The sequence below is a fragment of the Penicillium digitatum genome, chromosome 1 (genome assembly GCF_016767815.1).
Source record: "Penicillium digitatum chromosome 1, complete sequence".
Lineage (NCBI taxonomy): Eukaryota > Fungi > Ascomycota > Eurotiomycetes > Eurotiales > Aspergillaceae > Penicillium > Penicillium digitatum.
Genome location: NC_089384.1, coordinates 6,579,335 through 6,592,889, shown reverse-complemented (window position 1 = coordinate 6,592,889; position 13,555 = coordinate 6,579,335). Strand labels below are relative to the sequence as shown.

The 13,555-nt window shown below is 49.7% G+C and overlaps 7 protein-coding genes across 7 annotated transcripts; 3 read left to right on the top strand and 4 right to left on the bottom strand.

Annotated features, from left to right (window-relative positions):
- Positions 1-138: 138 nt before the first annotated feature.
- On the bottom strand, positions 139-1,342 carry Pdw03_4616 (Proteasome subunit alpha type 3, putative; the record flags this gene model as incomplete). The annotated part of the gene is made up of 5 exons (XM_014675482.1): positions 139-465; positions 528-854; positions 977-1,135; positions 1,204-1,269; positions 1,340-1,342. 5 exons carry the CDS (start codon positions 1,340-1,342, stop codon positions 139-141), a joined length of 882 nt encoding a protein of 293 aa, XP_014530968.1.
- Positions 1,343-1,967: 625 nt separating this feature from the next.
- Pdw03_4615 (Rubredoxin-type fold protein) lies at positions 1,968-2,775 on the top strand (the record flags this gene model as incomplete). The annotated part of the gene is made up of 2 exons (XM_014675483.2): positions 1,968-2,063; positions 2,131-2,775. The coding sequence occupies 2 exons, from the start codon at positions 1,968-1,970 to the stop codon at positions 2,773-2,775; spliced, it is 741 nt and encodes a 246-aa protein (XP_014530969.2).
- A 608-nt stretch (positions 2,776-3,383) lies between these two features.
- Pdw03_4614 (Pheromone) lies at positions 3,384-3,728 on the bottom strand (the record flags this gene model as incomplete). The annotated part of the gene is made up of 1 exon (XM_014675484.1): positions 3,384-3,728. One exon carries the CDS (start codon positions 3,726-3,728, stop codon positions 3,384-3,386), a length of 345 nt encoding a protein of 114 aa, XP_014530970.1.
- A 775-nt stretch (positions 3,729-4,503) lies between these two features.
- Pdw03_4613 (NAD(+)-isocitrate dehydrogenase subunit I) lies at positions 4,504-5,962 on the top strand (the record flags this gene model as incomplete). The annotated part of the gene is made up of 5 exons (XM_014675485.1): positions 4,504-4,533; positions 4,642-4,699; positions 4,758-4,832; positions 4,907-5,810; positions 5,875-5,962. The coding sequence occupies 5 exons, from the start codon at positions 4,504-4,506 to the stop codon at positions 5,960-5,962; spliced, it is 1,155 nt and encodes a 384-aa protein (XP_014530971.1).
- Positions 5,963-6,561: 599 nt separating this feature from the next.
- Positions 6,562-7,481, bottom strand: Pdw03_4612 (Methyltransferase, putative; the record flags this gene model as incomplete). Its single annotated transcript, XM_014675486.1, has 2 exons — positions 6,562-7,381; positions 7,459-7,481. 2 exons carry the CDS (start codon positions 7,479-7,481, stop codon positions 6,562-6,564), a joined length of 843 nt encoding a protein of 280 aa, XP_014530972.1.
- A 208-nt stretch (positions 7,482-7,689) lies between these two features.
- Pdw03_4611 (DUF396 doamin protein) lies at positions 7,690-8,427 on the top strand (the record flags this gene model as incomplete). Its single annotated transcript, XM_014675487.1, has 2 exons — positions 7,690-7,759; positions 7,817-8,427. The coding sequence occupies 2 exons, from the start codon at positions 7,690-7,692 to the stop codon at positions 8,425-8,427; spliced, it is 681 nt and encodes a 226-aa protein (XP_014530973.1).
- Positions 8,428-8,873: 446 nt separating this feature from the next.
- Pdw03_4610 (Rho GTPase activator (Bem3), putative) lies at positions 8,874-13,076 on the bottom strand (the record flags this gene model as incomplete). Its single annotated transcript, XM_014675488.2, has 4 exons — positions 8,874-8,896; positions 8,969-8,986; positions 9,045-9,647; positions 9,701-13,076. 4 exons carry the CDS (start codon positions 13,074-13,076, stop codon positions 8,874-8,876), a joined length of 4,020 nt encoding a protein of 1,339 aa, XP_014530974.2.
- Positions 13,077-13,555: the final 479 nt, after the last annotated feature.

The following is a 13,555-nucleotide window of genomic DNA, read 5'->3' as shown; positions in this document are numbered from 1 at the left end:
GAACCCTCCAACATATTTGGTGTGGATTTTTGGATCTTTAACAACTTGGTCCTTCGAAATAATTTGTTTTCGTTGGAGTAAAAAAAGAAAACACCATCACAGAACCATAATTCTTTGGGAGCATAATCTATTACATGTTCACTCTTCCATCTGTTCGGCTTGACCCTTGTCCTCCTCTTCTTCATCGTCCCCTTCCAGGGCCCGCTTTGCTGCTTTCTCCGCTTCCTCGAGGAGCTCCTTGGGAACTTCCTCATGGCGACCCTTGGTCGGTCCATCGACCGAGCTGATCCACGTCATCTCGAGCTCGAACTCCTTATCCTTGCTTTCCTCGTGGGCAACATGGATAATGCGGGCAGCTTCCTTCACACCGTCCAACAAAGACAGATTGCCCGAGGTCAGGTCTAGTTTCTCGAGTTCGGCTTTGGCGGCCTGTCGTCCCTTCCCAGTAGCAGCACCGTAGTAGCCCTATCAGATTTCGTCAGCATAACTATCAACTTGCACACACGGACCAGTCCGTCGGAACGTACCCAATACAGCCCACTAGGCTCAATCATGTATAGACCAGGACCTCCAGCCTTGGCCCCCTCGACCTTTCCACCGGAGCCGGACTTGGGTCCATTGCCAACCTGTCCATCAACTGGAAGCTCCGCCTCGGTATCCCATCCACCAACAATAGCAGTTACACCAAAAGGCCGTACGCTAGAGTAGAGCGTGTACGCCTGCACATACCCACCCAAGCGATTAGCCAGCGCGGAGGTCGGGATGGGACCTTTGTATGTGCTTCTCCAGGAGGAAGCCTCATCTCTAGCTCTGGAAACGAAGTGACGACCGTCGGGGACGAGTCCAGCGGATACCTGCATTGAAATTAAGAAGCCAAATTAGCAAAAGGCTATTTCGAAGCATTCGCGATGGCATGGTTTTGATGAAAACGCATTTGGGGAAAGGCAGTTTGAGCATAGGGGAAACTCGATCTCACAATTCCGACATGGCGATCGACTGTAGCGATTCTCTTGTTCGCGCCTGGCTTTAGGAGCTTGCTCGTGATGATCTTCTCCACTGCCAACACTACACCGTCCTTGCATCTGATGCCAACGGCAGTGCCTCCATTCTCGACTGCCTTGACGGCATACTCGACCTAGATGGTATGGTCAGCAGCGTGAAATTGGCTGCCGTGGCTCACTGAGCTGGGTTGCATTTGGTTACCTGGAAATTCCGGCCGTCTGGCGAAAACACCGAGTTGGAAAGATCGTAGCCTGTGCCGATCGACGTCTATTTAATCATCCGATTAGCTTGATCGGGATCCAAAATAGAAGATTGTGTATATCCGAAGCTGACTGACCATAATTTTGGTGAGAATGCGATACGGTGAGGCTCAAGAAACAAAAGACGTCACCGTGGGTAGGCCGGGCGATAGAGATAATCGGTAAATTGAACAGATAAGGGAGGAGAATGGTCGGTTTGGAGGGTGACTATGGATAGGTAGGGTGAGGTTGGAAGCTCTGGGGATGATAACGGAAGTTCCCAGGCACTGAGCAGTGACGCTGTCGCGTCACGGGGTTGCCTGAGAGCTTCTAGTCACATGACCTTTGTATACCTAATCGGTACTTCGGTTTGTATGGCTTCTACATCTATCTCATCGGTACCGCCTGAGTACCGTGTGGTTTTAATGTATATCATGGACACAATGTGGAAACACTATGACCATTTCATGGGCTTATTCTTGACAAGTTAAAGGCACAATGTGCAGTTACAACATAAACATTGAGACATCTCCTAGTGGCCCCCCTCGGACTGCAGCCCAACCGAATAAGCCCTTGGGCATCTTTGCCCCTCGATCTAAAACAAAGACAAAACTCTCTACAGTCTTACTTGGATTCATTTATACAGTGAACAAAACATTTGAATCGAGTTTCGACCTTTTCCCGTTCATTAGGATCTTATTGAACTAGACAGAAATCCACCCTGCCATGTCTTCCTCAATACTACAGTGCCCGCACTACGGGCATGCCTCCAACATCTCAAGTGCACTCGCAGCCTTTATCAAGAACCCTCACTGCACACAGGTAGATTTCGCTCGTTCTTGATTTATGATCCCAAGGAACCTGACCAGGAGGACATAATTACATATAGTGTGGCATGTCTACTTCCGAGAACAACTCCAAAGTGCAAGACGAACTCTCAGCTCTGTTTGATAGACAAATGAGTATGACACAAGTGCATTCTGTCCCTAGAGAAACCACCGTACCATCTCAAGCGCCTGCAATTACATACAGCATCACTCAACACTACCACCACTCGGCCCACAGTATCGCCCGGCCCACAGAGCAGCCTTCAAGCATTGACATTTTGAGACATCACGGTCTTGATGCAAGTGCCCTTACTCCTGATCAGCTTGTGCTCTTCCAGAATGCCGATGCAGAACAGAGAGAACGGTTGATTCAAACATGGCAGCTCTACTCGCAGTTTGGAAATGAAGCCAATGTTCCTGCTGGGGACTTTGCTATGCATGATTCTGCCATGGACGACAGTCCAGATGGAAATGCCTATGCCGACGCTGAACCATACATGGTCTCTGGCTATGAAAATATTGCCAATCAAGCCTCTCATCTCCCGAAAGAGCCCACCACTGGTGAAACCTATGTTGGCTCAAAGGACCCGGTATATCAAGGTCAGCAATGGTGGGAGCTGACAAAAGCTGGTCCGATGGAATCAACCTACGGCGCATTTGAAGAGATGAGACGATATTACCCTAGCTGCGGTGTATACCACAATTAGTTCTTTCTTAGATAGTTCTATTGAAACGAATTCCTTTTGTATGCATTTCTCTATCCTTGTTGTTATTTTCACCCCTAGACCAATGCAGTTACCGACTCATACCAAGGAAACTTATCGTAAAGCCCTCGTCGGCCCAAGGAATTTCTATAGAGATACCCCAAACGTGTAAGCCAAATTTAGCAGCTCCTTGAGCCGACCGGAACTTCTTACCCTTTAGGATTCTGAATTGAAATGGTGTGTGGAAAGTGGATGGAATTTATTGGATTCTAGGTACATGTTTCTTTGGGTTATGTCCATCAACTCCCACCATTCAAGTGCTGGTTTAATCACAAACTCATTCCATGACCAATGGTGAAGATAAAAGAGAGTTCGCCATCGGCAATTTTCATAAAGCATTAACCCATCTATCACATGCCAAATGGGCTTCCATGAGTGCTTTCACGTCGAAAAAGTAGTCGATGATGTCGTGCATATCGGAAATTGAAAAGAGACTACCAAGGAATCTCTGTCGATAAATGCAACACCATGGAATTCAAAGTAAAGGAGACACTGGGAAAAGTCAGTCAAACGATTCCATGAAAAAGGATAGATGAAACTGCAGCGCACCTTTACTCCTCATCATCTTCCTCGAGAGCAGCCATGGCATAAGCGAGAGCATCACTGGTACGCTTGACCTCCTCGGCAGCATCGGCGGCGCGCTTAGCCTTGTAGCAGCCCTGGCCAATGTGGCCACACCACTTCTGAAGGACAAGGGGCAAGTTCTTAGCCATGGCCTCGGCGAGAGCATCGGCAGAGCGCTTGACATCGACGGAGGCCTCGGCAGTTCGCTTGCAGCCCTGGCCGATGTGGCCACACCACTTGGGGAGAGTATCGCCGGGACCGCGACTAGTAGCGGCGGCCTGAGCGGTGCCAGCGGCGAGAGCAACGGCGACGACGACGGAGGTGAACTTCATCTTGATGGTTGAAGGAGAAACCGGGAGGTTGAAATTGGGAAGTTGGTTTGAAGAGCGAAGGACAGATACTGAGAAAGCTCGATGATGGAGATGTCTGGAGAAAAAAACATTCGAGAAGACGAACAGTCATGAGGTTTTTATATTCGCAAAGATCAAGGCATCATCGCTGATTCAACAGTAGTCTTGTTATTGAAAAGAGCATGTTGGGCTTGAGTTTCGAAGAACTCGTTCCTCTGAATAGAGGCATGTTTCTCAATAGAGTTCTTTGTCGACGGATATCAGCCCGAATAGAGGTACTGTTCGAGATCACCCGTTCTGAATAGGGTTCTTATTGATGGGTCGCAGCTGGCCACTCCAATAATGAATTCAGGTCTCATATAGAGGGGATCTAGGGCAAGCCATGATCTCGAATGCTTTGACAGACACGCTAATGCCAAGTGAAGTAAGCTAGAGTTCATCAGTCGTAAAGATCTTTTGTTCGAGTTGATCACTAACCTTAGGTATGTGACATTCGAGGACCAGAAAAGGATATGAATAAGAATTGGAGAAAGAAATGTCAGAGTTCGGGGAAAGGTCAATAAGGATGTATGTTGTAGATTGAAGTTTGGATGTTGAGATCCTTTGAGATAAGATCGGGGCGCTAACCACAAGTTGCTGGATGCCGAGCCCATCCGGAGCCTTTTTTTCCCGTTTTCATTCCCTTTTCCACCCCCCTCTCCTTTGGTGATTCGAGATTCTGTCCCCTTTTCTTTGTTTAACCCTCAATCATACCAAAATGTTCTCTAGAACGGCTCAGCCTGCCCGGGTAAGTTATTCTTTTTGTTTTTTTTGCCTTTTCGTCGTTTCCGTGTTTTTGCGCAATCCTTTTCAAGGCAATTGGGGGCTTCGGCTAACCGATCCTTGCTGTCTATAGACTCTGATCCGCAGTGCTTCCGCAGCTTCGTCTCTCGGTCGCTCTATTCCCGCTAGAAGTACGCCTATCGATCTTCCTTGACGTGCCTCCAAATTCCCGCTAACGAATTTGCGCAGCCTTCGCCAGTGTTCAGTCGGACATCTTCAAGCCTACCAAGTATGGTGGCAAGTACACCGTGACCCTCATCCCTGGTATGCCTCGCATCCTTCGCGCCGTCTCTGATTGCTGATTGCATGGCGCACGCTCTGAACTAACACTTGACAAGGTGACGGTATCGGTGCTGAGGTTGCCGAGTCGGTCAAGACCATCTTCAAGGCCGACAATGTTCCCATTGAGTGGGAGCAGGTCGATGTTAGCGGTGTTGACGCCGGTAACAAGCATTCCGAGGAGCTTTTCCGTGAGTCCCTGGCTTCTCTCAAGCGCAACAAGCTCGGTCTGAAGGGTATTCTCCACACTCCCATTGAGCGCTCGGGCCACCAGTCCTTCAACGTTGCACTGCGTCAGGAGCTGGACATCTACGCCTCCATCTCTCTGATCAAGAACATCCCCGGTTACGAGACTCGCCACAAGAATGTCGACCTCTGCATCATCCGTGAGAACACCGAGGGAGAGTACTCCGGCCTCGAGCACCAGTCCGTCAACGGTGTCGTCGAGTCCCTGAAGATCATTACCCGCGCCAAGTCCGAGCGTATCGCCAAGTTTGCTTTCAGCTTCGCCCTTGCCAACAACCGCAAGAAGGTTACCTGCATTCACAAGGCCAACATCATGAAGTTGGCCGATGGTCTCTTCCGCAGCACATTCCACAAGGTCGCTGAGGACTACCCCACCCTGGAGGTGAACGACATGATTGTGGACAACGCCTCCATGCAGGCTGTGTCCCGCCCCCAGCAGTTCGACGTTATGGTCATGCCCAACCTTTACGGTGGCATTCTGTCCAACGTCGGCGCTGCTCTCGTTGGTGGACCTGGTCTTGTCCCCGGTTGCAACATGGGTCGCGATGTTGCCGTCTTCGAGCCCGGCTGCCGTCACGTCGGTCTTGACATCAAGGGCAAGGATCAGGCCAACCCCAGTGCTATGATCCTGTCCGGCTCCATGCTCCTGCGCCACCTTGGTCTTGACGACCACGCCAACCGCATTTCCAAGGCTGTCTACGATGTTATCGGTGAAGGGTGAGTGAACCAGTGTCCCAACAACCTTGTGAAAAATGACCGTGCTGACTTTTGCTTCTTTTAGCCGCACCATGACCCGCGATATGGGTGGTCAGGCTACCACTCACGAGTTCACCCGGGCTGTTTTGGACAAGATGGAGGCATCCCTATAAATTTTGGAATCCCGCGCGCTCCAATATACCTACCGCTACGATTGAGGATTGTGCCTGCTGAATCTTAAAATGTGTTCTGCACACCGTAGATTGGTTGGCGTGGACCTCATTTGATATACTCCTCTTCCTTTCAATTTAGCTCGAAACGTTCCCCGGCAAGTTATAGCAATAGACATTTTCTTTTGTGATCATAACGTGGACATTCATTGCATTAATATTTGGGTATAAACATCAAAGTAGGCCATGAATCTTCAATGGGCCAACTTCATGACGGTGCCCAGAAGGTAAGAGTTCAACCTCCAACTCATTGCGAGGCCTCGAGCAGGCACCTCACAATCGACTAACTTGACCGAGTTGAACATGCAGGTGACCCCCATGAGCAGCCCCCTTCGACAAGACTATGTGATCAAATTCCGATCCAGGAATTTGAACAATGCCCGAGGGAATGCACATGCACAGACAGAATGGGTGAAAGTTATGTACTTGAGGATAACTTGAACACTCTCTCCATCCAGGCTTTTTCTCCATTCTCCTGTTTTTTGTTTGTTTTTGGAACCCACCAAAGACTCCCAGCGGTGCCCGTAGGCAAAACGGTTCAATCAGAATGCGATTCGTCGTTTGCGGCCAGTGTACTTCGAGCTTGCCTTGACGACCTTGCCCTTCTTGGCCATCTGCTCCTTCTTCTTCATAATCCATGCCTTGTCACCCTTCCTTGGTGGCCCACGAGCATTGTTGATCTCCGCGGCCTTCCGTCTCGCATCCAAGACATTAACATCATCCATGCCATCCACAACCCCAGTAATATCACCCGTCAAACCTCCACCACCAACAGTCAAAACCAGATACAATTTGCTGCTCTTAGTGCCGGGGTCATCTTCAAGGATACCCGCACCAAAGCCAGCTTTGATTGCAGCTCCACTGATCATGCTCCGCTGAACATCGTTTTTCGGGTAGAACTGGCAAACCGCACGTCCACCTCGACGAAGGCTGGCATACAGTCCTTCGAAGAACCGTCGCAGACGGCCTTCAGGGCTCACATCGCTGGTTTCCGCATTACACAGCCACTGGATTGCACTGATGCTGATTGCGGCGTCAAATGTGCCTGGTCGGAAGGGAACGCCCTGTCCGATGTCTGCGAGGAACAGATCGCCTTCCACTTCGCGCTGTAGAGCCACGTCCAACATGCTCGGTGAAATATCCATCCCGATCCATGTGTGCGGGCCGCCTTCTTCGGGGGATACTTCGGAGAGCATCTCGCCTGAGAGACCGGAGCCGCAGCCGAGATCGAGGATGAAGGATGGGGATTTTAAGTCGAGGAGTTCAAGTGCGCGACTCGTCATGCTGGCTTGGATGTTGCGGATTCGCGAGGACTTCGTATACTTGCGCGATTCATTGTCATTGTAGAACAAGTCCGGAGGGCTGGATTTTTCAAGGTGTGGGATTAGTACTTTTTATTTGTTCTTCATGATCGGTAAAATAGATTCAGGGGGTCGTACAGAATATCTTCGGGGCGCGACATGGTGTGTGGTATTGAATGTGCAAGTTGCGTTGCAAGTTGAAGTTTAGAAATTCATTAAATTATTTTTGGTGGTGCTGCCTGAGGCATCTGTACCCCAAAACGTCCACGTTTCTCCGAGTGCATCTCCAACCTCTCTTTGAGGCTGAGTCCCTCCTACATTACTTTTCAACACTGTGACCGTTTGACAGCTTTATCATCACTGGTCATCATGTGGATCCTACCGCTAGTCGGTTATTTCGGGGTGGCTGTCGGGTTTGCCTTTCTCACCTTGGCTATAGGTATGGAGCGATATGGAATCCCGACAAGAATGGAAAAGCTGACTTTCGAAACTCCAGCTTCGGGACTATACTATTTATCCGAGCTTGTGGAAGAACACACGGTTCTTGCCCGTCGGGTGTTGACCCGTCTGATCTACGGCATCGTCGCGATACAAGTCCTGCTTCTGATAGTTGACCGTTTCCCCGTGTCATTGTCTCTGCTGAGCATCGGTTCGCATGTGGTATACGCCAGCAATCTGCGCCGATTCCCCATCGTGAAATTATCCGATCCTCTTTTCCTCCTCTCCTGCCTTCTAGTCGGTCTCAACCACTGGTTATGGTTCCGCCACTTCTCGAAGCCCTTGCCTCCGTCGAACAATTGGCGTCAACCGTATGGAGTTAATTACGACGAGATGCCCTCTTTCTCTGAAGTGGCTTCCTACTTTGGGTTGTGCGTGTGGCTCGTTCCATTTGCTCTGTTTGTTAGTCTGAGTGCGGGCGAAAATGTGTTGCCAAGCATGGGCTCTGAGTATGCCACCGGGGCCAAACCCACTGGCCCAGGTCCCTCTGATGGCAAGTCCAAGAACAAGGGAATGGCCAAGGCCTTGGTGGATGGTGTCCGAGATTGGACAAGCGAGACCGGCGAAGTTATGGGACTCTGGAGGGGACAACGTACGAAACGATTCTGAGCTCGGCCACAGGAATTGATACTACAGATAGATGAAATTTAATGCGTATTCCGCTATTCAAAGTCGTACAAATTGAAAAAAAAAAAATTAAAATCGGCAAAGTGGCAGCCTCCATTTCGCGTAACCGTGGATTAGATTTTTAAATAAATAAGAGTAGATAATAATGTATGGACATCAAGCCATAGGGGAAACGCTGAAATATAGAGAGGAAAAGAATTATAAGGGAAAAAGGAGAACTGAAGAGAGATAAAAAGTAGGGGGTATAACGACGGCCAAAATTGCTGACCATGGCATGGGAACTCTCAACTCCAAGGACAACCCATCAAATTTGGTGTGCAACCGCATCTTGATTACCATTATCATTAAAACATTCCCTCGCGACTTTGATGGCTGAGATCGCCAAGTGGGTTAAGTCATCATTCTGCAGTCGTGCAAGTCGTAATTTTTCAGGACAAGAGAGGCAAGGCCACTGGGACATTCCAAAATCAGAAGAGCGTAGAATAAGAAAAGACCGGTGAGAAGCAAATCATGGTTCACTTGCCCTGGTAGAAGGAAGGGTCTTCATGGACAAATAGATTAGTTAAGGCCATGAAGATCTTCTTGTGCTTTGGTCTTACCATCCATAAAGAGCATCGAGCTCTCCCGTCGTTTTGACTTTGCCGAGCGAGTGTCTTCTGAGTCAGGCCCCAACTTGCCATTCAAAGAAGACTGCGAGGTGCCGACACCGGAAGGTTGGTTATACTGCTCATGTCTGGACAACGTCGGTTGGTCATGGCTAGGTTGCATCTGGGTGAAGCTGGTGTCGTAGTGTGTTCTGGGGCCATCGGAAGGACCGTTTGCATTACCACCGGTCCGAAACGAAGTCTGCTGGTACGAAGGCGTAGGGAGATCGGAGTACATTTGATAATGTGAAGGAAGATCATCGGGTGAAAGTGTGTTTTCGACTGTCAGTTCCGTAGCTGAAGTGGCTGGTTTTGATTCAGTGTCGCCAAAGATGCTGTCGTAGTCCGTGAGGAACATCGAGAAAACCGGTGCCGGAATATTGAGAGTTGGGGCAAAGACAATGCCCACATTCCGGACCGTCATCTTATTCACATCAGAATTTCTTACAATCTCGATCAAGAATTGGGATAGAGCCCGTAACAGTGCTAGATTGGGCCTAGGCAATCTGTGCACTAGAGAGTTGAAGGCAACAACCTTCTTTTGGCGATCGTCAAGTTCTGTGAAGTTAGATTGGTAGAAGAAAAGAATACAACCCTGGATGTGTACGTACCGAGAACGCGAAGGAAGTCTAAATGAAGCTCCCGGGTCAAAACTGTCGTCGGAAGCTCTCGAAGGTACTGCTTGAAGAGAGAAGCCACAGCATGAATATCGTAATACTGATCTCCAGACACGAAATCAACATCACCTTCGGTGTTGAAACGTTCTTTCAAGGCTTTGATCACCACATTGGAACCACTTAGACGGAAGATTCCTTCCTCCAAGGCTGCTTCTTTGGCATGGAGATATTCAATACAGCGATAAACCACTGCTGGTAGCTCCATATCAATGCCTGGCAGTCCACAATCTTGCACGGCCTCTGCCAAGGGTATACCAAACACAGGTCTAACAGGATCCGCCCGCTCGACATTGTTGCCTGCTGCTTGTGCATCGCTGCTGGCCTGGGACGTAAGATCGAAAGAGGACCTGCTGCGGAAACCCCATATACTGCGTTTCTTTTCTTTCGTCGTTGTCTTGGGTTTGTTACCCCAGGCTTCCACATCCTGGATGACGGTGCCATTCGTGGGCCTAGATATCAGTCTGGGAGACTGTGTTGTGTGATCAGGAGAAGACATGTTCATGTCCCTGAATTCTGTCAACAAAGCCGTCGGAGGCCGTGGGGATCGAGGTGCTTGCTCAAGAGTGGAACCAATAGTCGGAGGATCAGCTTTTACTGCGTTCTCAAAGCTGAAACCTTGCACAAAGACTCCTAGTTCCTGGTCGGGACTATCAACTCCTCGGCCGAATCTCCTGCTCCCGTTGAAAATTTTAGACTTGGCCTCCGCTCCGGAGAGTGGTTGCTTTTGAGATTCATCTTGAGACTGAGGTTTACTTTTGGAAGATGCTCTGCCACGTCCCTCATTCTCGGAAGAAGCATTCTCAACAAATTCCATGAGAGCATTGACCCATGCATCGCGCTCCTCGTCGCTCTCGGCGCAAAGAACATGTCGAACGAGTGCTGAGGAATCCTTTTTCTTCGGTTCCAAAATCAAAAAAGCATGGCGATACTGGTTGTCGGAGTCTTCCTCGCCCCCAGGAGGTGAAGCGTTCTCGGTGGATTTTGGCGATTGCTTGCCAATCTGGGCATGATGAAGTTTGATAGTCCCCATGTACGGACCACCTGGAGATTCGTAATATTTCAGTTCGGGTCCATCGAGAACAAAATATCTCGCTTTCCAACCACCAAAGTTCTTGCCTCGTTTAGTCAAGTAACCTTCCTTTTGAGGCTTTCCGTCTGGTCCACGTGGCATATCGGACCCTGTCTGGGCGAGACCTTTCACGAGACTTGTCTCGTCGTCTCGAGGCTCTATGGCATCACTTGTCAAAAATTGGCAGATAGCTAGCGCGGCAATCTCATCCATTGGATTTTCCAAAAGTCTGTCAAAGTACGCATTTAGTGCGGCACGTCTCAAGTCAACCTTAGCAGGGGAGTGTCCGCTAAATATACTTTTGTCCGGTAATTTTCCGGCAAACGGAGAAGATTGCCGGACTTTTTGATCAAGTTGTGGCAAAGCACCGATGACTTTTTCAACTCGCCATAGCTCTGACACATCCGACCGCAAGATCACACTGAGAGTAAAGACAGGCTCCTCATCCAGGGACTTGGATACCATATAGCTGTTCCGGGAAGGGCGAAGGCGCGATGAAGATACTCTGACTTGAACCAGAGGAAGGGCATTCGGGGGCAAAAGCAGGCCTGGGTATTCCTCAGACATCAATCCTCGGTAAATTTGGTTGTCAGGAAATTGTGCAGATCTCGGACTATCAATCATGACTGTGGGATCAATTAATGGGATAGGACGTCCCGAAGGGAAGAGAGCAAAACTCGTGGAGTAGTTGTCCATTCTTGGCAAGAGCGGCAACCCTGGCGTCTGATACACGGCTGCCATGGAAGTAGACATGTCTCGAGGCATGCGAGGCATGGGCGAGTTAGTAGGTCGATCTTCTGGTCTCGGGCTCAAAGGCAGTCCAGGGCTCTTGGGCATGGTAGCGATAGATCGCCCATTTCTTGACGAAGCAGGAGGCGGCCGAGAGCCCAAAAGCGACCCCAATGAGTGAGAATCATCTACACTCGGCAGTGATCTCGTAGAAAGCTCCCTATGGACCGTTCCCGGGCTATACGTTGCTGTTTCCCGGGAGCTATGAGAGGACACTGCCCGAGCGGGTCCCACAGGACCAGTAGACTCAAACATATCCCCCTGCAGCGCGGCTTCACGGTCCTGGTCGTCCTGCTCTCTCGTCATTCTTCGCCCACGGCCCTCACTTGGAATCTCAAATACATCCTGGTCGTCGCCATAATCTGAACCGGAATCAGAATCAGATGCCGAAGATGCCATGTTGTTCTCTGCTTGTAGATTCAAAGGTGCAGGCGGTGGTTTGCGACTTGGATGCTGGAACACGCTCATTCCTTCCCCTACTGGGGATGGGATATCTGTGGCAGAGACTGGGCTCGTGTTTTCGAAGCTTCGCCTAAAGGCTTCAGATGGTGGGACAATAGATGGTTGGTCTGGTTTGCACGACACATCCTCTTGATCGCTGCTCGGTACGGCCACAGAGGCTAAAGGCTCGGCAACGGGTAATGACGAAGCGTCTTGTGTATCTTTAAGCCTCTTCCGATATTTATCCTTCTCTTGAAAAGCACGCTCCAGATCCTTGTTGAGGCCAAGAATCAAAGCTCTTTGTTTGTCGACCAATTTCCAAAGTTGCGCGTTTTGAGAGGCCGCTTGGTGTTTCTCCTTTAAGAGATGTACAATTACAGCCTCGGCAGATCCAGCGGCGGTTATGAGATTGCTAATGTCGGTTGGACTGAGAGCATTGACATCAAAGATCGACCTCTGGGAGTTGGAAGACAGGGATGAAATTGCAGAGTCGATCGACGAGGTCCTAGGCATGGCACGATTGGGTGCGCGATCTCCCGGCATCGAGTGTATAGAGCTGATAGAGGAAGAGGCAGATCGATCAGGCCCCGGCGCACGGGATTTTTTCGGCATACTACTCTCATCAAGTTGGCCGCTGAGATTCCCCGATTCTGTTCCTACCATTTCTGGTGATTGCGACAGACCCTGGCCTATGCTAAAGGGTGGTGCAGTGTATTGTGCATTGCCCACACGAGTGATTGGCGACCGATTCTGATAGGAAACAGGATTGCCGGATTTCGGAGAAAGAGGACTCTGGGATGATTCAGAGCCGTCGACACGATTTGACTGAGGCAGGGAGCTTGTATGTAACGGGGAAGGTGTGATGTGTCGAGAGCCAGGAGCAGATCCGGGGCGTTGATCAGATCGAGCTAAATAGTCCCGCGGGATAAGGCCGTTGTTGATCGAGTAGCCAGACTGGATCTTAGAGGAAGTTGGCGAGCTTTCATCGTTCCCTTGCGAAACTTGCGACATGGCTGTAAGAATTGAGACTCATCAGAGTGGTCACGTTCGGGGGCGACACGAGGCGAAGGCCAAAAGGGGCGAAAGCGCGGAACCCCGGAAGCTTAAGCTTGAATGCCAGGGAGAAAAAAGGGGGTCTTGTTAACCGATCAACCAACTGCGAAGAAAATAACGGTGAACACACTCCCTGGTGGCACAGAGAATGAGTGTTAAGAGGGAGAGATACCTCGGGAGCTTAAGAGAGTGAAGTGAGGGGGGGGGAGAGAAAAGGGGGTTTCAAGCTAATAAGGATAATAACAAACAATAAAAACAAGATCAATATGAAAGATATTGGATAGGATAGTCCCAGTACTTTTGAGGAGGCAAATAGAAGAGGAAGTGAGGAAGATAATTTGAGATGTGTTGGTATGCAGACCTGATCCCTTTCAATCTCCTGTCTCTCTACTCCGGGTTACCTAAGAGAGTAGGAGAATGAAATGTGTTGTATACAG